Source organism: Ictidomys tridecemlineatus, chromosome 4 (genome assembly GCF_052094955.1).
Source record: "Ictidomys tridecemlineatus isolate mIctTri1 chromosome 4, mIctTri1.hap1, whole genome shotgun sequence".
Classification (NCBI taxonomy): Eukaryota; Metazoa; Chordata; class Mammalia; order Rodentia; family Sciuridae; genus Ictidomys; species Ictidomys tridecemlineatus.
Window position 1 is genome coordinate 203,970,245 of NC_135480.1, and position 23,924 is coordinate 203,994,168.

The following is a 23,924-nucleotide window of genomic DNA, read 5'->3' on the forward strand; positions in this document are numbered from 1 at the left end:
CTTTCATTTCCTTCCTTTCACACTTCTGTATTCTGGGAGGGAAGGTGTCCTTATGGAAGGCCACAATAAACTATATTTTAGCAAAGCTCAGGGCCGGACTTGTGCTTGTCCAGCAGCCCTCCATAGAAAGAGTGCTGAACCATCCATTCCTTCCCATTGGCCTAGTGCTGGTCCCTCTCTAAAGCTCCACTGCCCCTTGCACCCATGACCCTCCTTCATCTTCAGGATAGTTGGGAAGAAAGGGGGTCAGCAAGGAGGATGATCAGAAGGTGCCATGGTGAGGTGTCACCATCTAGCAGCAGTTGGGACTTCCCTCGGTTGCTCTGGCCTAGGGCCACAGGTCACTGACTTGGTACCTCTCTTTCACCGTGCAGGCCATTGAGAAGCTGGTGGCCCTTCTCAACACACTCGACAGGTGGATTGATGAGACCCCTCCGGTGGACCAGCCCTCTCGATTTGGGAACAAGGCCTACAGGACCTGGTATGCCAAGCTCGATGAGGTAAGGCTGCCACAGCACAGACGTGGGGTGGGCCGGTGGGAGGCTGGTTCTGGCACTGGAGGGAGAAGGGCCTACGTGTGTGGAGCAGGCATTTCAAGTTTTCGGGCACATAAAAGTCATAGGGGGGGGCTGGGGATGTGGCTCAAGCGGTAGCACGCTCGCCTAGCATGCGTGCGGCCCGGGTTCGATCCTCAGCAGCACCACATACCAACAAAGATGTTGTGTCCGCCGAGAACTAAGAAAAAATAAATAAATGTTAAAATTCTCTCTCTCTCTCTCTGTCCCCTGCCCCTCATTCTCTCTTTAAAAAAAAAAAAAAAAAAAAAAAAAAAAAAAAGTCATAGGGAATTTGTTAAAATGGCAGTTCCATTTCTCAAATTGCAAATGTGTTTACCGTATGTCCCAGATATGTTCTGGGAACTGCTACTGTGGTTACATGATCTCATGAACAAGCTTACTTTTTTACTTAATTATTTGTTTTTTTGTGGTGCTAGGGATGGAACCCAGGATCTCCTAATTGCTGAGTTAGTGCTCTACCACTGAGCTAAATACCCAGCCAGGAGGCTGCTTGTTAAGTTATGTTGGTATTGGCAGCAGATAGGAAATATCCCAAGTACCCATCGAGATGTATCCAATACTGGGCCACCCACACCATGGAGTACCATGCAGCTATAAAGAAGAATAAGGACACTGTGCAGGGAGCTCATTGGAAGGGAATCTGTGACTTAATGTCAAGTGAAGGAAGAGCCCGTGTAGTGGTGCAGATGGTGAGAAAGAGGAAATAAAGTCCATGTCTGTGTTGCTTGCATTTGCGTGAGGAGCACCCTGGACAGTGCACAGGAGGCTCTTCCAGCAAGACTTCTTCTGAGGGTGGGGAGGGGTGGAGAGAGACCTGAGCAGCCCATCTAAAGTGTTTGCTTGGTATTGGGATTGCACCTGCGGCGCTTTGTCCCTGAGCCCTTTCCCCAGCCCTTTTTTAATTTTTTGAGAAATGGCCTTGCTAAGTTGCAGTTCTCCTTCCTCAGCCTCCCCAGCTGCTGGGATTACAGATGTGCGCCACTGCACCTGGCCAGCCAGATGGATCATGACCTATGTTCTTACCATTACACTCATCACCATGTCAAACTGTAGAGTATTTGGGCTCTCCATCGGGGAGAATAATGCTGCTTGGCACATTCTTTTGTGTTTCTTTGGCATATTTATGGCACAGGCTCTTGCTGCCCTGGAGTGTGGAGGATGTTGACTATGGGGACAGTAGCCCTGGCCTCCCAGAGTCCTTCTGGGCTCCCAGTGAGTTACCAGAAGGAGAGTAGATTCTCCGTCCTGGCCTCAGACCCCTGTGCCCTGGGAGAAGGTCAGCAGGTGATAGGTCACCTCAGGGTATTCTTTCTGCTGTAAAAAGTAAGTGTCCCTCCTTCTGAGGCACTCGGATCAGGGCACAGGGCCAGCCTACATGGCAGCCTGGGTCCCAGCCAGGTGCTGCCCCACATACTACCTGACCTGCTGCCCTCTCTTTGTGTCTCTTGTGCTATCAGGAAGCAGAAAACTTGGTATCCACAGTCGTGCCCCCTCAGCTGGCCGCAGCCGTGCCTGAAGTGGCTGTCTACCTGAAGGAGTCTGTGGGGAACTCCACGCGCATTGACTACGGCACAGGTATCTGCTGCTTGTGGGGTCTGTGCGGGTGTGGCCTCGCAGCTTTCTTCTTGCTGGGGATTGTTTCATGGCCCTCCGAGCTGGCAGCAGTTCCTCCAGCCCTCACAACCTACTGGGGCCTGCTTGGATGCCCTTGTTTTGGGGAGGTGTGTGTGGGCAGCCTAATGCTGCAGCTCTGGATTGGGCCACCAGGGGGAGCCAATGCCACATGCATGGTGGCTACTCAGAGCTGATTTCTGGTTTTGTAAAGATAGTCTCTGTGAGCTCCTTATCATCACTCGAATAATAATTGATTGAGCACTTACTATACCTCAAGGCAACTGCTTACAGAAGCTTTGTCAGATGAAAGAGCCTCTGTGCCCCTAGCAGCATCTGGCCCCACTCCCTGGTGCCTCTTGCCTCCTACCCGTGTTCTCATTTGTTACTGTCTCCCTAGTACCTGACATGGACAATGACTACAAAAATAGTAGGTGCTCAGTAAATTGGGTAGGCTTGCTGAATGAGTAAAACCATAAAATGTGCATCCCCCCCCCCCTTTTTTTTTTAGGTACTGGGGATTGAACTCAGGGGCACTTGACCACTGAGCCTCATCCTCAGCCCTATTTTGTATTTTATTTAGAGACAGAGTCTCACTGAGTTGCTTAGTGCCTTGCCATTGCTGAGGCTTGCTTTGAATTTGCAGTCCTCTTGTTTCAGCCTCCCCAGTGGCTGGGATGACAGGCATGAGCCACCGTGCCCAGCAGGTACATGTCTTTTTAAGAAGCTAATAGCCTGGCTAGGTATAGTGACTCACGCCTGTCATCCCAGCCACTTGGGAGGCTGAGGCAGGAGGTTTGCAAGTTTGAGCAATTTAGCAAGGCTGTAAGCAACTTAGCAAAACACTTTTTCAAAGTAGAAAACAAAAAGGGCTGGGGTTATGGCTCACTGGTGAGGTTTCCCTTAGTTCAATCCTTGTATCAAAAAAGACAAAAAAAAAACTAGCCTGGCCCTTTGGGGAACTCTTATGGATGTTTTGGAAAGGCCCAGGTCCTCCTGGGTAGGAGAGAGGGCTTGTTACCTCCTCGCTGGCCTCTAGCAGGTCAGGAGCAGCCCAGACTTTCTCCTGGAAGACTGTCCACTTGGCTGTTTCTTCTCCCCTAGGGCACGAGGCGGCCTTTGCTGCCTTCCTCTGCTGTCTCTGCAAGATCGGGGTGCTCCGGGTGGACGACCAGATAGCTATTGTCTTCAAGGTGTTCAATCGGTAAGGGGGAACAGGGGCAGGAGAGGTGCTGCTGAGGTTGGGAGCCAAGGGGGTCTCTTGTCCTGGGGTGGGGTGCCAGAGGGTCTTTAGTGCCTATAACCCTCGTCCTGTCCTAACTGAGCCCTGGCTGTGGACGTCCACAACTCCTTGTTCACCGGTTGTGGCCTCAAATGAAGGCCAGAGAAGGAAGTGTCGTGAGCTATGCTCCTGGTGCTGGGCCTGTGAGGCACCGTCCTGAGTCCTGCTCAGCTCACAGAGTCCCGTGACAGCCCTTTGAAGTGCAGGCGTCCCCTTTCTTTCACAGAGAAGGAGACGGTCTCCACTGAGATGCCTCAGCCCCTGAAGCCAGGCAGCCCACTGGGCAGTGCCTTGTGCACAGAGCCTTCGCTCCTGGGTGCATTCCGCCATGCCAGTGCACAGGCCCACGGGTGGTGCGGCCTACAGAAGCCCCATTCTGACAAAGTGGGAGGTTGGAGCTGAGAGGACCAAGGAGATGATCTCTTAGACTCCCGCCAACCTCTCGACAGCACCTGGAGGTTGGAGAAGTGGAGGTTCTTGCCTGAGGTCTCACTTGCTGTAGTTGATGGCAACAAAATCCAGTTTCCTAGTCGGTGTTTTGTCCTTTTTCCTGCAGAAAGAAGACTTGAGTGGGGGGACAGAGTGACGTGGTTCAGAGGTGCTGGCTGGGCCTCCTGCCTTTGTCCACTATGCCCTTCCGTGGTTCTTGGCTGCCTTCTTCTGGAGGCAGGGGCTGAGGGGTGAAGACTGTACTCACTTTTCACCCCCATTTCCCATGCAGGTACCTGGAGGTTATGAGGAAGCTCCAGAAAACATACCGGATGGAACCGGCTGGCAGCCAGGGTGTGTGGGGCCTGGATGATTTCCAGTTTCTGCCCTTCATCTGGGGCAGTTCACAGCTAATAGGTAACGGAGGGGGCGCCCATCCTTTTGCCTAGACCCTGGGTGCCTTCCGTGTGCCCCTCCTCCCTTCCCTCCTTCCTGCCCAGGGCAGACAGTGACAGCTTGTAAAGCCGGGCATTAGACCCGCTATTGATGAAGACTGTTTGCTGTCGACCTTCTGCTGTGAGCCCGTGTGGCTGGCCGGGGGAGGTGGAGGCCAAGTGCCACCAAGATAATGGAAAGTGACATGGGCTGGAGCAAGGATGCATAATGGACTGTGTGAAATGCACCTTGCTCCTGGCAGCAACTGCAGGATTTTATGTTGAAAACGAGGGGCTCTTTCGATTTGATGACCAACGTCATCCACTTATTATCAAGCTGTGTGCTGGGGCCCATCAGGGAACTGCTGCCATGCTGGGGTGTAGGCTGCTTCCTGTGGGGCTTGGACAGGCCTGCTCTGTAATGCCCCACTGTGAAACTATTCTCCAGACGTGGTCAGTCGCTCAGGATCCACCAGTGGGCTGGGGGTGTGTGTCATAGTCTCTATTATTTTTTTATTTTTTTAGTACTGGGATTGAACCCAGGGCACATAACCACTGAGCCACACCCCCAGTCCTTTTTATATTTTATTTTGAGACAGGGCTTACTGAGTTGCTGAGGCTGACTTTGAACTTATAATCCTCCGGCCTCAGCCTCCCAAGCCACTGAGATTATAGGCGTACACCACTGGGGTTCATCTGCACTCGGTTCATCTCTATTTTAATGTAGGCAGGGAACTGCCTACAAGGTGATACTTGGGTGCTTGTTCGTAGAGGACCCTCTCTGTGTGAGGTGCTGCCCTCAGTGCCTAGCTCCCTGACCCCACAATCTTCTCAGTGACCCAATGGAGGGTCACCCAGTGAAGGGTCTTTGCCCGCATAAGGCCAGGCATGGTGCTGAGTGCTATGTGGTGATTTTTGTCATGTGGTCCTCAACATCCCGAGGGGCCACTGTTCATCTTCATCGCCCAGGTGAGGAAACAGGGCTTACCTCCTTCATCCAGGGTCACAGCTAGAGAGAGACAGCCATCTGAGTGCCTGAGAACACAGTCAGGTCACTTCATGGTGGACACAGTTTGAGAAGCGTGTTTTCAGGTGGTCTCATTGTGCCAGCATCCTGTGCTTCCTGCGCCGCCTGAGACAGCTGAGCCGTACTTAGCTGTCTCCTGCAACAGGCCGGTGGCCATAAAGATGAGGCGTTCCAGGGGCTGGGGCTGGGGCTCAAGTGGTAGGGCGCTCATTTGGCATGCGCGAGGCACTGGGTTCCATCCTAAGCACCACATAAAAACAGATATTGTGTCTACCTAAAGTTTAAAAAATATGTATATAAATAATATATAAAGAGGTGTTCCAAAACAGTTTTATGGTACTTTTTTGTACATAAGAGTATACTCTTAAAATGATAAAAAGTATAGTATAGTAAAAACGAAAAGCAGTAGCAGTCGTTAATATTATCATGATCAAGTGTTATGTATAGTACCTAAGTGTGAGTGTTATGTTTTCTGTGACTGGTAAAGCAGCAGGTTTGTTGCACCAGCATCACCATGACCTTGAGAGTGACAAGTTCTGCTCCATACTGTGGCATCATGATGGCTGCATCACTAGCTGATGGGAATGTTTGAGTTCCATTACACACACACACACACACACACATTCTCTCTCTCTCTCTCTCTCTCTCCCTCCCTCCCTCCCTCCCTGCCCCCCCCCCCCCGTTTCTGTCTCAGTGCTGGGTTTTGAACCCAGTATACCATGCCTGCTGCCACATGCAGTACCCCAGCCCTTCCATGATCATCTTGCAGGAGGATTACTCCTGGGCATGGTCCCTCATTGACTGAGCATCACCATGTGATGCACAACTGGACACACAGAGAGGGCCATTTATTGCTCTTGCGAGGTCAAGTGTTGAGGACATTGCAGGCAAAACTGGCCCTGGAGAGTGCTGGGCTGGGGAACCCAGGTGGCTTGAGGGCCTGTTCTGACCCCCAGGGCTCTGCTCTTCCCAGACCACCCGTACCTGGAGCCCAGGCACTTTGTGGACGAGAAGGCTGTGAACGAGAACCACAAGGACTATATGTTCCTGGAGTGTATCCTGTTTATCACTGAGGTGAGAGGAACGGGCAGCGGGGAAACAGCCTCCAGCTTAGGGGAACCAGGGCTTTGGGATGGCTCAGAGCAGCCCAGGGTGGGCTACCAAAGGTGGCAGGGTGGCACTAAAAGTGGGAATTGAAAGAGAAAGTCCGTTCTGCCTTTCCTGAAGGGGCTAACCAGCCTTCTGGACACTGCAGGACTCTTGATCTAAGACTCAATTACTAGCTAGACTTGGCGACCTGTGCAGTTGGTCTGAAGAGGTGGTGGGCATTGTGGGGGGAGGGCCAGCATCTTCCAGGTAGGGTCTCCAAAGTCTGCAGAGCCATTGTAGGAATGGAGGTCTAGAGTGACCTGGAGTGGACAGCTTTTCACCTAAAGGGACATATCTTAGTCCCTGAGGACATGCACCTGAGTGAACTGTTAGAAGTGAAAATGAGCAGCCTTTGGTGGCAGTCGCTGGGCCCAACCCACCTGTCAAGGGCTCTGACTACAAGCTCTTGTCTCCCTAGGTGTGAACCCCCATGGGTGGGGGGTTCTACGGAATCCCTAGGCCTCGCCTTAGCTTTTTGAACCAGAACCTCAGGGGACAAGCACCAAGAGCTGTATTTGGACACCTGACTGCAAGGAAATCCTGGGGCCCAGGGCCCTTAAGGCCTTGCTTCCAGGAGGTGTGGAGACTCCATGTCTCCACCCTGTGCCTGCAACCCCCAATCCCTGAATTTGCAAAGGGTGCCCTAACTCTGCTGTCTAGAGGTGGCTCTTATCTCTTCCCTAAAGCCACATGCTTGTCTGCCCCCTGGTGCCTGTGCACTCCCACCCTAGGGGGCTGCCTCCTTGGCAGGGAAAAACATGGTTAGCAGTCTAGAGCTCACCCCCCCCTCCTGGTCAACATTCGGCTCAGGCTTCTGCCAAACTCCAGAGGCCAAAGGGGAATGACACATTTTTTCCAAGTCAGCAAATGGAGCTGGGACTGACGGCTGGATGGCTACTGCTTTGCTTTTGGAGATCTGCTGCCTTCAGCAGTGTAGTTGGCCCAAGGTCGGAAGGACTCGAGCAGTCTGGCTCTCTGCCTTGAAAGCCGATCATGCACTGCTTTCATGGGAGTGCAGTGTTGGGGTCTGCAGAGCCCTGGGAGGCTCTGGGACGAGAAGAGCAGGTGGGAAGCTGGGGGTGCAGATCCATACCCCACTGGCCTTGAGGCCCAAAGGCTAAGCTGTCTGGTTCCCTCTGGTGGCTGTGCCATGCTCCTAGATCCCTGTCAGTAATTCTGAGAAGGAGGAATGTTGTGGGAGCTTCAGGGACTATGAGAATTGATTCCATGCTAAAACTTTGCAATTTTTGTTTGTTTAGTTGGTTATGGTGGTATAAAAACCCCAAAACCTTTCTTGAACTGTAGCCAGTAGGTGGCGCTAAAGGCACACTGAACTCTGGGTGAATTTGGTAATATTTATTTGAGGGAAATGTGGGAGCTGGGGGCAGTTTGGGGCTGTTTTGCACCTTCTCTGCAAGGGCTGGTTTTCAGGGGGTCGAGACTCACTGAAATACATGGTGTTAAGCAGTGGATTCTGGGGGACTTGTGCCTCAGAACCTGCTGGGTAGCCTCACACTTGTATTTAATTCTACTTCAGAGCCCTCTTGCACTTTAGTGTGGTGGGTGGGTGAGTGGCCTGGTTTGGTGCACCCAGACTCTGGGGTTCAGGAGCCTGGGGGTTTATGTGGAGGCCCTGTTCTCTTTGCTGAGAAAGGGGGCGATGTTGTTTTGGAGACCTGGAAATTCCTAAGGTTTGATGCAGCTAGGAGATTAAACCAAACACCAAGAAGTTGGGAATCTTGGAATTGGGCTGCTCTTCCTGAGTCTTCTGCTGCCCTAATAGCCCTGGAATGCGTCCCCAGTGAAGGACCCTGAGCTGGAGTTTTTCTTCTGCTTTGGGAAATGAAGCTCTGGCGCCTTTAAGAGCCCAGGGCAGGCAGGAAAAGAATTTCAGTTTCAATCTGGCTTCTAAATTTGGAGTTTTGGGAAGGGAGGGATCAGATTTCAGCTGGAAGGGAAGGAGCTGACAGGAAGGCGCTGTGCAGAGCCTCCCCCACCCCCTGCCCATCCCCCTCAGTTACTGACAGAGGAACCATTTACAAAAGGCCGATTCTCTGGGGAGTGGAGAGGCAGGAACGCAGCGTCTGTGAGTAATTTCCTGCTCAATATGGCTGCTCTGACTCACACGATTCCCCTGGGGTCACTGCGGGACTGCAGCCTGCTTGCTCGTTCTCGCGCGCTCTTCTCCCTTTGTGGCTAGAATAAGCTAATTTTTTTCGTCGCCTCGCCCCCAATTTCTTTTTTCTTCCTCATCTGTTTTCCTTTCCCAGAGTTGCAGTCTCCTTCTGAAGGACTTAGGCAGACCTGGGGGCTCTGGAGGCCTGGGGACGTCTGCCTTTCCATACAGCCCAGCCTCACTCTGGCTCTGCCATGAGGCCACAGAGGCCTTTGGGGATGCAGCCCATGCCCCTGCTGGGCAAGGCCCGCCTTCCCTGCGTCCATCTGCATGCCTTTGCCTTGCAGAGACCAGGGTGCCTCCTGGGCAGTTTGCTCACAGGGCCTGGGAGTAGGCAGGCTGGGCCAACGCCTGCAGAGAACCTGGAGAAGGGGCATCTGGGAAAGGCTTGGGTGGCATCTTGGCAAGTGGGACAGTTGAAATAAAGCTGTGCAAATGGGCCCTGTCAGCTGGGGTGCACTGATGCTATGAGGTGCAGGGAAGGGCTAGGAAGAGCCTCTGGGGACCAGGGTGGGCTAGGCTCTGGTGCCTGAGCCTGAGGCACAGATGGACTCTCTGAGTTAGCCTCCCTGAAGAAGTGAGGGGCCTGCCCAGTGGGTCCTCAGTTGGGGGTGCCACTCTGTGCTCCTGAGGGCTTTGTGCCCCACCATCCAGAGGGAACTTAGGGCTTCTCCTTTCTGCTTGGAACATGGAACAGTCCCCCACTCTCAAGCCTCCATGCACAGCTTCATCTGGAACTTTCCACCCACTCAGAGTCCAAGGCTGCTTCCTTGCCAGACTCAAGCCTCTTTGCTTTGCAGTCTGTCTCTGCAGTCTGGGGCCCCAGTGCTGAGTCCTGTTCCCCAGCATAGTGCTGCCTGGAGAGGGAGCTGGGATGGTGTTGTAAGCCTCATGCTGTGGAGTGCAGAATAGCTCCAGACACCCTCCCCACCACACACACACACACACTTCCCTCTCCCAAGTTGTGAGTGTTCTTCCTTCCTGGAGGGTCAGACTTCTGGGCTAAAGGATAGACTGTGTCCCCTGCCAGTCTTGCTGCTGTGGTTGCCATCCCTTCCTCCCTCCTGCCAGCCAGGCTGTCTTTCCTGAATCTGCTGCTGGTGCCCCTGCCTCCTGTGCACCCCGCATTCCTTCCCTCCCTTGTCTGCCATGCAGGGGACAGTGGATGCCTATGTTTGGCCAGACCCACCACAGCCCTCCTGCAGCCCCTTTCCTCTGCCCCGCTAGCTCTGCCTGGCAGGGAATGGGGGTGTCTAAGCTGCTGCTGCTGTTATCTGAATGGGAATGAGTCCACTGCTGGAGAGGCACTCTGTGGCTTGAGGGAGCTGGTAGGAGCTGTACCAGGATCTGTGTGGCCATGACATTTTCTGTGGGTGCAGGATGTGGCAGGTGATAGAAACCCAGCCCTTATTTTTGCTGCAGGAAGAGTGATAACTGGGGGTATAGGCAAGTGCAGTTGTATTTTTCCAGTGGGCCTCAAAGGCCAAGGGGACCCCTGCTTCTGGCACTTGCATGCATGTGTGCTCCTCAGAAATGCTGTGGCCTGGCCCTGGTGTGTACATGTGAAAGAAAGAGCACAGGCCGCAGGGGACAGGGCCAGCCTGCGGGTGACTTTCTTTTAGCTGGTGGTCTTCTTTTCCAGATGAAGACCGGCCCGTTTGCAGAGCACTCCAACCAGCTGTGGAACATCAGCGCCGTCCCTTCCTGGTCCAAGGTGAACCAGGGCCTCATCCGCATGTATAAGGCTGAGGTGAGTGGCTGCCGCCATCCCCCTGCTGCCGTGCTGTTTGTTCCTGGGGCTGGGGACCAAGCAGGTGGGGGCCAAGGCTGCTGCGCCCACCCCATTGTTCTGCTCCAACTCTTAGCCTGTGACACCTGGAACCTCAGAGTCCCCGTCTGCCCAGTGAGCCCAGAGGACCCTCAGGCAGCCTGAATGTCTGTCCCTATGGTAACAGGAAACAAGGCATTCTTGGGAAGGGGCTCCTCCAGAGGCCCTTTTGGAAGCTGCTGAGTGGTGGGGGATCTGCAGGGAGGCTGGGAACTGGCATTTTAATGACCAATGGCAGGTACTGTCCCTACTCTCAAACCTGTGGCTGGGAGGGGCCTCGGGTGCTGGAGCTCCCCCTGCTGGGAGGTGCTGCCCCTCTCTTGGTGCCTCCTGCCCACAGCTCCTTGGCACCACCCTCCCAGCCTTTTCATCCTGCCCCTTCCACTAGCCCTCCCATGTCTTGGGCACACTAATGCAGAAGCTGCTTGACCTTGGCCAAGGAAGACCTGGACCTGTAGTCCCTCACCTGAAGCCATGGAACCCCAAAGTACCTTTGGTGGTTGTCCTGTGGCTGCCCATGTCTTGACTCCTGGTCAGTCTTCCTTCCCTCCTGTGAGGGGGTGCTCAGAGCTTTCTCCATCTATGAGTGGCGGCAGGACCAGGGAGGGGTTGAGAGGGTAGCGTGATTTAGTAGCACAGATGCTTCCAGCTGGCCTGTCTCCTTGCGCTTGGCCTGAAGGGGTTAATGGCGAGCTGCTAGAGCTGACCAGACCTCTCCTTCCGCCCCTCCCCCTGGATCCCCTTCCTCTGGGCTTCACATCCTGTGTCTGGGTTCCAGCCCACATACCTCTCTAATCTGAGAGGCAGTTGCTGGGGCTGCCCAGGCTCCTTCCGGCCTGAGTACACCCGGGTCAGTATCCTCTGTCCCAGCTCTATCCTTTCTGACAGCTCTGCTGGGAACTTGAGCACAGTGCTGGCCCTCTCCACCTCTGGGGACTGTCTCAGCAGTGGTGGTAGGGGTGCCTGCCCCACTTGTGTGTCAAGACAGTGCTGTAGCTGCCTTGTTTCCCTGTTTGGGACCTTGGCTCAGGGTCCCCGAGGCAGGCCAGAGACAGTGCAGGCCGTCAGCAGGACAGTTGAAGGGTAAAGGTGGCTGGCATTTCTATGGTTGTTGAACACAAGGGAGGACACTGCTGAAAATGGCCACCAACTCAGGATTAGTCACGGGAGCAGCAATAGGTGACAAGACACATCTACCGGGCTGCCTGCTCTGGGAGCTGGGATTGCCCCTGCCCTGGGTGCTGCCAGGTGACTCCTCTGAGGGGTAGAGCCCAGGCTTTATAGTGTCCCCCCCTCACTTCTGAGTTGGCAGCAAGCAACCCTTACCTGTGGTCCCCAAGGGCCCAGGGAACTTTGTCAGCCCAGTTCTCATACGGCAGTGGGGACCTTTGAGATCCACCACTTTTGAAGTCCAGAAGGAGGTTAGCAGGACCAGGGCCACGAGCCACAGTTGGCTGCTGGAGGGAAGTGGCCTCCTGAGCAGCCACAGAGCCTGCCCAGGCCTGGTGCTGGTGCTCAGGATTCGGAGGACCTGCCTGGCCTGCCTTCCCGGGGCTTTGCGCGGTAGTGCCTGTCTCTTCTGAGGTCGTCACTGTGTCTGAGGAGACGCTCCCTCTACTTGAATTGCTGGGACCTTCAAGGGCCTGGTGTTGGGAGCCCTGTGAGGGACAAGCTGAGGCAGCTCTCTGTCTAGGTGCACGGCAGGGCTGCCTGGTGTGCCTAGAAAAGGGTTTGCTGGAGGCTCCCTGCCTGGGAGCCTTGACTTCTTCCCAGTAGCCTCTGGCCTCTGCTCTGCCCTGGCCTCTCCTGTGGGTTCTCACATGAGAGCTGGAGGCAGGTTGACCTTTGACCTTTTCTGGCATCTCAGGGCCTGCTCTCCACATTCCCACCACTTGCAGATGATCAAAGCATAATGGTAGCTGCCTTGTCCCTGGTTTGGATCTGCTGCTCCTCCAGGAACCACACCAGGGGCCTAGCTGTGGCTTGGGACCCTGCTCACCTGAGCCTTGTGTCCCTCTCCTTTCCTCTGACTTGTGGACCCCCCAACCCAACCCAACCCCCCATTTCTGCAGCTGGTTTCTGAGGTGAGGGAAGTTGGTCCAGTCCCAGCACCCATTGTCCCTCTGCATTAGCTTGAGGTCAAAACCATAGCCAGAGCGAAGCTCTCACCCGCTCTGAGGCCGTAAGTCTTGTTCTAGCCCAGCCATGAGGCACCTAGTATACTGGTTGTTTCCATGGCCAAAGGTGTGGGAGGAGGCCCTGACCAGCCTGGCAGACCCTGCCTGCCTGTCTGGAGTTGCTGCCCTGAGACTTGAGCTGGACTGGGGGCACAGGAGGCCAGTGCAGGGCTGTGGCCTAGGCTTGGGCTGCCTGTGCACTAAGCCAGCCTCTGGGGCAGGTCTCATTGGTTAACCTCTGTGAAGGGGCTGGGCTGGGTGGGTTCAGGGTGTCAGCGTCCAGTGTTCTTGCCCCTGTACCCACACAGGGCTGCAGGGAACTGCTTTGGGTGTCAGCTGGTTCCCATTGTCTCACTCTGAAGTGCCAAGATGCCTTTTTTCAGTCCAGAGAACCTAAAAGTGGAAAAAATGGGCCCTAGCTGCTCTGTAAGCTTATGTTCACACGTTCTCGTACCTCTACGGCCAGGACCTGTGCTGGGCTGGGAGGTCCCATGATTAGGAAGGTCCTTTTTGTCTCATATCCAGCTTTCCCTCTGGACCAAGTGACGTCTCTTGGCTTCCACTCTGGGGCCAGTCTGGCTCCTCCTCTCCCTCTCCCTCCCCCCCCCCCCTTACTCTCATGATAGGGAACAGGAGAGTATCTGTCACCCTTCCTTGAAGGCCCTGCTCTGACTTGGCCATTTCCTAGGTCCTGTTGGGACACCAGAAGCAGCTTGTCCCAGCCTCCGTGGCTGTCCAAGCTCCCCGGGGACCTGAGTGGCCGATCTTGGCTGCCGGGTGCTGTGTGGCCTTACCTTTCCGCTCTCTCTTTTCCTCACAGTGCCTGGAGAAGTTCCCTGTGATCCAGCACTTCAAGTTCGGAAGCCTGCTGCCCATTCATCCTGTCACATCTGGCTAGGAGGGGCCAAGCCACCAGCGCCATCCAGGCCGGGGTTCCTGTGCCCTCCCTGACCCTGGCACGCCTCCTCCTGCCCCTCCCTCTGTTCTTCTGTTTGATGAGAGGCTGTTGACTGGGTGGGTGGGTAAGTGGGGGCTTGAGGAGGGCTCAGATCCCAAAGCTGAAGGACCCAAGTTGGGAGAAGTGACCAAAGTGTGGCCAGTTTCCTGACCTCCCCTGTGGTGGATGGGCAAGAAAAAGGGACAGGATCTGTTCCCCCACTCCTGCTCCCTGCCCCTCTCCTGCTTTACCTGTCCAGTCCCACTCGGAGGCAGGGGCTGAGGAGGCACTGTTTCCATTGCTGTCTGGTCCAGCTCTTGGTGAGGCCTTTCTAGGGGTTGGGGTGGCTGCCCCACGCAGGGGTGGGTCACTCCTAAGCCATGTAGTGAGGGCATATGGGTTGGAGGCTGAGGCTGGCAGGCAGCCATGGGGTGGGCAGGGTGGGTGTTGGAGAGGCCTTGACTGTTCTAGCCAGTGATCTTCCAGACTCCTCAGGCGGCCCCAGGGCTAGAGTGCACCTTTACCCAGAGCTCCGTCCTGGCTTTCTGTGCTCCGGCCCCTGACTTTGCCAGATTTACTGTCCATAGCTGCATACCTCCACCCCCCACCCCCCACCCCACCCCGGGGCTGGCCCAGCTATGGAAGCTGCCCTTTGGGTAGGCCCTGGACACCCGGGAGAGCCGTCTCATTGGGTGGCCTGTCTTCCCAGAACTCTCCCCAGCAAGGAGCCGTGTCGAGAGACTGGTTGGCGGGGCGGGAGGCCTCGCTGTTGGGTCTGTGGAGAACCTGGATTCATTCCTCCAGCCTCTAGGGCCCGGCTGCCTCTGCCCCCCTCCTCACTGTACAGCTTCCCCCGAGCCCTGGGCTTCTGCCCTGCTCCTCTAGCAGGTTGAGTGGCCAGTGTGGGAGGCTGGAGAGGCTGCAGCCACACACTCCTCATCCTCCCACCCCCTCACGGGATGAGGTAAGCAACGGCCCCCAGGCCCAGGCACTGACTGGAGCATGGGAAGGGCTGCCTGGCAGGCCCCCAAGGGTGGGGGTGCTGACAGCAGCTGGCCACGTCTCTCCTGGGGCTGTTCCTGGGCTGACTCTTACAGGCTTCCCTGCCCAGCCAGGCCTGCCCTTCTCCACAGCCCCCTCCCTGGTGTAGTCTACAGAACCTTCAGGGAGGGGGCACCGAGAAGCACAACCAAAGGCTTGAACCAGGACCAGCTAATGGTCTGGGCAGAGGCTGGGACAGAATTTTGAAGTCACAGATGAAGTTTCCCAGGAGAGGCCCGGGGCCTGCCTCCCTCCCAGGGTTAGATCACCACCCTCCTGGTTCCCATGTGCCCCCCTGGGCCTGTAGCTCCTGCTCTTTTGTTGCTGTTTGGATTAAAGCCTCTGTTTTGCACCTGTTGCCTGTGTGAGGCCCATCTTTTCCTGCCACCTTTCTGCATGACTGTCCCATCAGGTCCTTTCCTGTGGGCCCCTGTGTCTGGGGCTTGAGGGATTTCAGTTTGGGTTGATTTCCCTGGCAGTGCAACACACGGAATTCAGGCTCTGGAGCAGAAACCAGGATTCAAATCCTGCCATCCCTACCCCCAGTGACAAGGTTGTGGGTAGATGACCAAATCTCTCAATCCCAGCTTCCTCATCTATAAAGTAGCCATTGGATGTGAAGTCCTCAGCCCAGGTCTGGCACAGAGCAAACGCTTGTGGTCACGGCTGCTGGTTGTGGTGCTGTTTGGTCCTCTGGTGGAACTCGGTCTCATGCCTGCAAAACATGAGCTCTGCCACTGAGCTGTGCCCAGTCTGCTGTGGCTGTTGATGAAGCAGCCCCTCTAGGCATGGCACTGGGACACACTCTGCAGTTCTTAAGGGGGTGGCCTTCCTCCTCCTCCTCCTCATCCTCCTCCTCCTCCACCACCACCACCACCCCCTCCCCCCGTTCCTGTAGTGCTGGAGTGAACAGTCTTAGCTGCTTTCCCCAAGCCCTGGAGGCCTCAGCACTGGGTCACCTGTACCTCCTTTAAGGGGTTCCTTTAAGCACATGCGAGGCCAAACCTGAGGCCTGCTGCTGGTGACGGGACAAGGAAACCCAGGACAGTTGACTTCTTTCTGAGCCTGTCATTTCATAGGTGGTGGCTGTGTGTTCATGGCAGCCTTGGATCAAAAAACAGTGATGCTGTTGGGGGAGTGTGTTGTAAAGAAAGCAGCAGCAACAGCGGGAAGGTGGAATGGAGAGGTTTCTTGAGCTAGAGGAGGCCTCAGCCGAGAGCAGCTGCAGGGGAAGTCCACAGTGCTGCCAGGGGCCAGGGCTGCCTCCCAGCCTGGGAACTTGGAGTTCAATCTGGGTTTTGTGCCTGAGAAGGGCCTGTGGTGAGGTGGGAGGGGAGCAGGACCTGTCTGGGAGGCTGCAGCTGAGGTCAGGCACAGAATGGTGGCCAGGGAGAGGGTACAGGGTGGGCCGAGCAGTGGTCCAGATCAGGTTTTGGGAGGTGTGGGAGGAGAGCCCACCTCTTGGCCTGTGCAGCTTGCGCCACTCCTGCTGAGCCAGAGGGAGAGGGTTCGTGCTGGTGCTGGGCACACCTCTTCCCCTGGGAGGACCAGAGCACACTAGGGTGCTGGTCTAGCCCTTGGCTGGGCAGGGTGGGCTGCCCAAGAAGATCGGAGATCCAGCAGTGTGGCAAGGATGCAGACACCAGACCCCATGATGAGGGTGAGGAGGTGGGGGGAGGGAGAAGGGCAGCTGGGGCAGGGTCCTGCTAAGGGCTGCTTCCAGGGGAAGCTGGGAATGGGTGGAGGGAGACTCATGATGCTTCTGGACACACCAGTGTTTTAGAAGACCCCTGAGATCTGCTCACTCGAGGGCCCCCTGAGGACCCTCCGCCGAGCCCACCCACCTGAAGGAATCTTGATTCCCAGGCCAGCTTTTAACTGCATACCTGCCCCTCTTTTCAGGGTCCTGGAGGAACAGAGGCCTGAGTGCAGGTGGGACTGGAGGTCTGGGGACGGCTTTGGGAGGGCACGCTGCTTCCTGAGGTGCGCAGGGGAGGGTCTAAGCGGTGGGACAAGGGCCCAGGTGCAGGCAAGAGGGGCGGTGAGAGAGCTGGTCCTTGAGATGCTGAGGCAGCCAGGCTAGTGCTGCTGTCCTTCTGTCACAGGAAGCTTGGTGGTGGGAGCCATGCTGGTGGATTGTGCCAGGGACACCTGCATGGAAAGGTGAGGCAGTGCCATCGGCTCCCGCCAGACGAGCAGGGGCAGTGGAGTTGTGAGGATGGCAGGGGGAAGCACCTCAGGCCTAGGGGGCAGGACATGGAGCCTCCCACTACGGGTGACTGCTTGCTCACCCTTGAGGGCCAGTGGGTCCCAAGGAAGCTCTCAGAGTGCAGTGAGCTCTGCCCATCGCCCTAGGCCAAAGAGATCCCAGTAACAAGGGGGGCTTGCAGGCTGTGCCCCTCTTGCCTCTGCGTGTGGAAGTCAGGGAAAGAGACCACCGTACACACCTGCAGAATTGGTCAGAAGGGACACAGGGCTGGGGACTTGGAGCCCAAGACGGGTCCCAGTTAGGTGTTGCATTTTTCCTAAATCCAGCAAGTGTGAAGTACACGTTCATTAAAAGGCTCTTGGGAACGTGGAGATGTCCCACTGCTCCCTGGGGGTGCAGGGCCCTCTTCTGTCCATCTCCATCTGCCTTCAAGAAACTTGAGCTTAGTGGGGAAATAACGTGGACCAGCCAGGGAGGGAGGCAGCCAGTGATTCAGGTGCTGGACTTAGGGACTGTGCCCAGGAAGGCTGTGTGGGAGGAGTGGGCCCTGGATGGTGGACATAGGCCCAGGGCGGCTGGTGAGGCCACTGTGGCAGCAGTGTGGAGGAGTGGGTGGCAGGAGGCGGCAGCACAGATGTGTGGGGTCGTGCAGGGTATTGAGGCCAGCCTGGGGCCCTTGCTGTGGACTCCTATAGCAGTCTGCATGTTGCCTTGACCCTCAACCCAAGTGCATTTAATTCTCTGCAAAAAGTATGTATTTATGTGAAGCTTCTCTGCTCAGCGAGCCGCAGGAGGGCAGGGATGAGCCATTCGCCCGGTGCTGGGGATCCCAGGGCCCAGCAGACATTGGCACACAGCAGTTACACAGTCAGTGTGATGCAGTGAGTCCAGGGCATCATCGGGCTGGGAAGGCCAGGGGACAGGCTCATGTGCATGGGTGTGGTTGGGGAGCAGGGAACTCTGGTGGCCACTGTGTGCTGGGTTAGTAATGCTGTTAGCGATGGCGCTGGTGCCCAGGCCCAAGTCAGAGAAGTCGAAGACCCTGAGCCAGGAGAGGGACGTAGAGGTAGGAATTTGGTATGGAGTGAGAGGAGGAGCTCCCGGTGACACCGGCCCATTGCCGTCTCTGGGAGAGCACAGAAAGGAGCAGTCTGCGAGGGAAGGTGCTGAGCTCCGCAGGGAGGGCTGGGCTGGATAGCTCTGCTGGGCAGAACGTGGAGCCTGACCACAGAGGCTGGCAGAGCCACCCAGGCCCCCATATGGGGGCGCAGAGCCAGGATGGGGGTGCAGAGCCAGGATCTTCCCCCTGGACCGGCCAGGGCTCCAGCCTTAGGCTCCCTGCCCTCCCCTGCTCTCTGTCCTGTCACACTGGCCTTCTCTGCATTCCTCAAACTCTGGGTGACTGAACGGTTGACCCTGTTCCCAGAACCCTTTGCCCACTAGGGAGCCCTGGTTATTCTGCAGGGCTCAGCTAAGGCCTCACTTCCTCTGAGTGGCCTCACCTGGCCCTGAGTGTGGCCTTAGCCATGGCCATGGGGGCTGTGGTTACGTATGCCCGGTGACTTTCTGAGGAAGGGGAGAGGTGGGCACCTGCTCTTGGCACCTGTCCCACTGCTCCCTGGGAGTGCAGGCCCCTCTTCCGACCATCTGCTAATGTCTCCAGGAAGGTGCCCACATGGCAGATGCTTGGGACACATCTGTCAGGGGTTCTCCCATGGAAGGATGATGGAGATGAAGGAGAGGGTGAGATCACCTGGAAAGATCCAATAGGAAGAAGTGAGACTGGGCACTTAGCCTGAGACCAGGTGGCCATGGCTGTCCTGAAGCCTAATGGCCAGCACTGGAGGTGGGGGCCTCAGACAGTGTTCCCAGGGTGCTGGGCTTGTGAGGCAGAAGTGCCCTGGCCTGGGGAAAAGAGGAGGGTGGGTTAGGACAGCAGAGAAGGGGAAGGACAACCAAGTGTGGCTGCAGAGGAGCAGTAGGGAGGCCAGGGCCAGAGGCTGGCTGCATCCAGGAGGCAACAGGCGGCCTCCTGCAGTGGCCTCTGGGAAACAGCTCTGTTGTCCAGTGGTTGGGGTGGTCCGAGGCCGGTGGGGCAGTCATACAGTGGGCTATCAGGGGGCTTGTCTGTGTTCTTTCTTTCTGGAAAGGTGCAAACAATCCCTGGTTCAACGGGGAGCAGCTGCAAGGATGGTGGATGAAGTGCAGCCTGTTTTAGTGACAGACCCACATTCTAGATGCTTCTGCCTCTGTTTGCCCATCTATTGGGTGAAACTGAGAATGTGCTCATTTCTGGGTGGTGGGTCTGTGAGAGTTCTGGGAAATCCTACTGGTTTTTCCTGTTTCCACAGATGGTCATGAAAATGTTAAATATTATGAACAAAAGAGAAAAGGCATTTGGGTATTAACTTCACTTTTTGTTTCTTATTTGATTTTCAGATCTTTCCACAATGTTCATGTTACTCTTGTACTAAGGGGAAAAAAGGAAACTAATTAAAAATATTTTCCTCTAAAGTGTACCTGGGAGTTGTGCACCTCTGGGGGAAGGAGGGGGCTTGTCCCTTCAGGCAGGTGGAGGGACATGGAGGCAGTGCTTAGGGACCTCAGGTAAAGGAAGGGGCAGTGACTTCTCAGCAGGTAGTTTGGCCCAGAGACCCTTGGAAGGAGCAGGCTAGGGGAGCTGGGGACTTCTTGGGCTGGAGAGCTGGGGGACAGGGTTTGAGAGTCCATCTGGTTGGCCTGCAAGAGAGGCAGTGGGTACCTCCAGGGCCTTTGAACCGGGGAGAGGGGAGGGGTAGCAGTTTCCTGATGGGCATCTGCAGCCTCCCTGGCCTGGGAGCGAACTTTGGGGCCCAACTGCTGCTCCTGGGACCCTGGCAGACATGGCTTGGGTACAGGACTCCGTCTCCAAGTTGAGGTGCTCTTTTCTCCACCAGTGGCTGGATTGGGCGTGGTGGCAGTGGCAGTTCCATTTTCTTGATGCTGTGGTTCTGCTGAGCATTTCCCTGAGCCCCAGAGAGGGGCAGCGCCCTGGCAGTCCAGCTTGAGCCAGTGTCTTCCCTGCCCCAGTGTGCCTGGGACAAGAATCAACCCTGTGTGACCATGGCATGGGCTCCACCCCCTTGGAGCCCTGGTCACTTCTCTGCACATGGGGATGAAAATCCAGAAGCATGTCATGAAGCAGACTCTGCAGTGCCCCATGTGCCACCGGAGCTGCCCAAGCACTTCCCTCCTGTGGGCAGCCACCACACCCACTTCTGGTCTCGGCGCTCTCCCTCTGCAGCCCCCTCTCTAGCCGGACCTTTGCCGACTCAGGAGGACCTCTGTGTGGACAAACCCCTTACTCTTATTTGCTTGAGACTAGAATGAAAACAAAAGGGACACCTGAAAAGCAGGCACAGCAGGGACTGCGCCTCTCCAGGTGCCTGGAGAGCAGCCCCAGCGGGACTGCAGGCTGGGGGTCCAGGTGGACCGGCGGCGCAGACCTCTGCCTATGGACATTCTGGCGACTTTGCTGTCCTGGCTATGGGATCCACCAACCCTTCCAGCGCAAGTTGCTAGCCTCTGCAAGGGGCCTGTGGTGGTCAGGGCATGTCTGAGTTCTGGATTCGGCTGTTGGACTTGCTGCTGTGTGACCTTGACCCATTATAACCCCCCACCCTGGTGTCCTCACTTGTGCATGGGATAAGTAAACATGGCCTCCGGGTTGGCTGTACAAGCCACTGAGTACCAGGGCCCTGCCGGCACAATCTCATTTAAATTCTGCAGGCCCAGGAGCTGGGCGGGTGGTGGCGGCACAGAGGGGTCAGGACTTCAAACCCGAGCCACCAAATGAGCACAGCCCTCTAACAGCCTCACCTCCATCCTGCGTGCAGTCCCTGAGTGTGAGCCAAGGGTGAAGGAGGAGGCGGATGCTGTCCTCTTGAGAGGGTCAGGGGGACACAAAAGCGTGCAAGAACTGTGACACTATAGGGTAGGGTGAGAGGCCTCCCTGCAGCAGGAACAGAGCCCCCAGCCACGAGGACCCTGTGGGGCTCTGAAGTGTCAACATCTGGAGCCAAGAGTGCCTGCCCCCTTGCTGGCTGTGGACCCAGGCCCAGCTCTTTCAGGAGTGCTTCATACCCCACTCGATGCCAGTTTCTGGCCAGCATACCCTCATTGGCCACAGGTGTCCTGACCTGTGTCTGCAGATCCTGGGAGCTGGTGTTCTCTGTGTCCCACCTGCACACTGGCCAGGAGCCAAGTGCCTGAAAGCCTGTCTCACCTCATCCTCTTCCACAGAAGAGGAAACTGAGGCTCAGGTTGGTTAGGAGACATTGGATCTCTTCCCCTCTGAAACCTGTGCCTCTCTGGCCTCTCCCTGGGCTCAGGCTGAGGCTGTCTTGTGCTGTGCCCATTCCAGTGGCTGGAAGCCCTCCTCCTGCTGAGATCCTGGCCCTGGCTGGGGCACCCAGCCCAGCTTCTTTCCAGATGGCAAGTGCCATCTTGCACAAAGAGTGAGGAGGCAGGACGGTGACAGTGGCACAGTTCTGACGGCACGCATGCTCCCTTGCCCCCCCATGGAGTCCCCACAACAAGCCGGAGAGTGGCATCATGCCTTGTTTAGGGACGACAAAGGTGGAGTTTGGGGATCTTGGTGGCTGTCCAGGGCCTCTAGCTCATCCTGGTTTGTCTGACACCAGGCAGGTCCTAAGGGCCACCATGACATGGCACTTCTGGCTGGGCAGGAGGAAGATTCTCAGCAGTAGTGGGAACTGATTATGGCCAAGTGGGCTCCTGGTCTCCCTAGGCCCAGGCAGCCCATCTCAGTGGACAGGCATTGGGTCCCAAACCAGGGTACTCCCTTAACTTGTTTTACACCCATGGGAAGGTTCTACTGGGTCTCACTCCTGGGCTATACCAGGTCTGTCCACTTGTCCCTTACCTGCACCGTGGCCAGCTCAGTCTCAGCCACTGTCAGCTGTCACAGGTTTGCTAGCTGCAGCATTCTCGCTGTTCCCCTGACTGCCCACCATCCCTAGGGTCTGCCTGAGCGGCTGCAGGTGATTCCCTTCAGATCCCTCAAGGAGCCCCCTCCAAATACAGAGACTCTGCTATAAGATTTGGCCCCCAGGGCTCCTTCTACTCCGTCCTCTCCCTGTGCCTGTGTCACCCTGCTCTCTGTGGTCCTCCAAGAGGTCAAACTTGTTGCTGTTCCAGGGCCTTTGCACCTGCTGGTCCTTCACCTAAGACCACCTGAGCCCCAGGCTGAGATATTATCATCTAGCAGCTCCTTGACTCTGGGTGCCACATTACCCCTCTCCCCCCTGTGCTGCAGGAGCTCCTCTGGAGAGCCACCATGCAGGACAAAGTCCCACTTCCCCCACTCTGAGCCTCCCCAGCATGGGCAGCACCCTTGATGGAGACAGGGCAGACCAATGACCTTGGCCTTGGGTGGGCTGAACTGGCAGTGCTTCAGCAACCTAGAGGTGGCTCCTGCCACAGCAAGAAGAGTCCAGGCCCCAGTCCTGGCACCCATGTTTCTCCGGGGAAAGTCTGGCCTCCTTGTCTCCCCCTGGACCATTTTTGGTTTGGGCCAGAGCTCATCCCAACCCACAGGAGCAGGCTCCTTCAACAGAAGTTTGCGCAGCACCTACTATGTGCACAACTTGTGCTCTGCAGGTGCTGGGCCAGAGCTGGCCACTGCTGGTGGGATGAAGGAGCAATGCACCCAACGCATCAGCAGTGAGGACATTTGTGAAAAAACAGGATGAGTGTGACAGAGGGGTGTGGCTTGGAGACAAGTGAACAGATCCAGTGGGCTCCAGAGTTAACCATGGAAAGAACTGAGAGGAAATTCCCAGCAGAGGAAGAGCAAGTGCCGAGGCCTTGATGCGGGAACAGCCTTGATGCAGCGGGGATTGCTAGAGGCCACGGCTGGAGGTCACGGAGTGAGGCTGGAGAGGCAGGGCTGCTGGAGCGTCTCAGAGGGGCCTGGGAGATCCCTTGGTGTGCATCAGTGGGAGGGGCCACGGTCCAACCTAAACACTTCCAAATGCCAGAGAACGGCAAGAAGGAAGAGGGTTGGCGCTCCAGCAAGACCTGGGCTAGTGAGGGCCCCTGCGGGGGTCAGGCAAGGCCGAGAGCATCCCTGAAAGTAGGCGGGTGGTGACCCCGAAAGGAGAGCAGACCGATGGATTTGCGATGAGTTGGATTTGGGTGTGAGAAACGAGGAGTCAAAAGTTCTGGCCTGAGCAGCTTGCTGGGCTGTGGGAGAGGTGGTGGCTCTCGGGTTTGGCCTCAGACAGGTGAGCTCTGAGAGGCCAGTAGCTCAAGAGCAGAGGCCAGGTGGGCCTGGGACCCCCATGGTGGCGTTTGGAAAGACACCCTGGCTGGACAGCGCTGTCAGAGGATTGAGGGGCCCAGGGGAGCCGGCAGGGAGGGAAAACACAGTCGTGCCTGAGCCCTGGGTATCCCAGCTCTGGAGGAAGAGGAGGGCCCTGCAAAGGAGCCTGGGCCCATGGAGCAGCAGAGAGGAACTCACTAGCTCTCTCCTGCCCAGCGGTTTGGGTTTTTTGCTTTCCTTTTTGTTTCAAACTAAGTGTGTGGAGGGAGCACAGTGGGAGTTTGTAACTTGCTGCGCCCTTCCCTCTGGGCACAGGATCCCTCCTAAGAGAACCCACTAGAAGGGGGAGAGGTGGAGCTAATCAGGCACCCTACTCTTAGGGATGGTCACATGCCCAGACCTGGCCATTCAGAGGGCTCTCATCTCCCTGCCCACTGTGATTGGCTCAGGGATGGGCATGTGACCCCGATTGTGCCAATGATTATTATGCCTGGTACTTCCTGTTGAAGCTGTTGGGAAGCTGCCCCTTCTGCCAGGGCTGGTGAGCTGGAGCCGTGTTTTCCTGGACATGGCCATGGCTGGGCCAGGTACATGATCCATGGGGTGCAGTGCAAAATGAAATTTCAGGGCCCCTTGCTAAAAAGTAAGGAAGAATGGCACTTCCATAGTCTCTCTCTCAGCTTGTCCTGGTGTTTTAAATTTTGTATTTATGTCATTCTAA

At 56.3% G+C, this 23,924-nt stretch overlaps 1 protein-coding gene across 2 annotated transcripts in view; it reads left to right on the top strand.

Moving 5' to 3' along the window:
• Ptpa (protein phosphatase 2 phosphatase activator) overlaps nucleotides 1–15,026 on the top strand; it is a 27,333-nt gene extending 12,307 nt beyond the window's left edge. For both annotated transcript variants that reach the window (XM_078048396.1, XM_005321066.5), the window contains 7 exons: nucleotides 375–500; nucleotides 2,036–2,153; nucleotides 3,294–3,393; nucleotides 4,193–4,317; nucleotides 6,335–6,435; nucleotides 10,329–10,436; nucleotides 13,512–15,026. In XM_078048396.1, coding sequence (XP_077904522.1) covers nucleotides 375–500; nucleotides 2,036–2,153; nucleotides 3,294–3,393; nucleotides 4,193–4,317; nucleotides 6,335–6,435; nucleotides 10,329–10,436; nucleotides 13,512–13,589 — 756 coding nt within the window. In that variant the 3' untranslated portion in view covers nucleotides 13,590–15,026. The remainder of the gene's footprint in view (nucleotides 1–374; nucleotides 501–2,035; nucleotides 2,154–3,293; nucleotides 3,394–4,192; nucleotides 4,318–6,334; nucleotides 6,436–10,328; nucleotides 10,437–13,511) is intronic.
• Nucleotides 15,027–23,924: the final 8,898 nt, after the last annotated feature.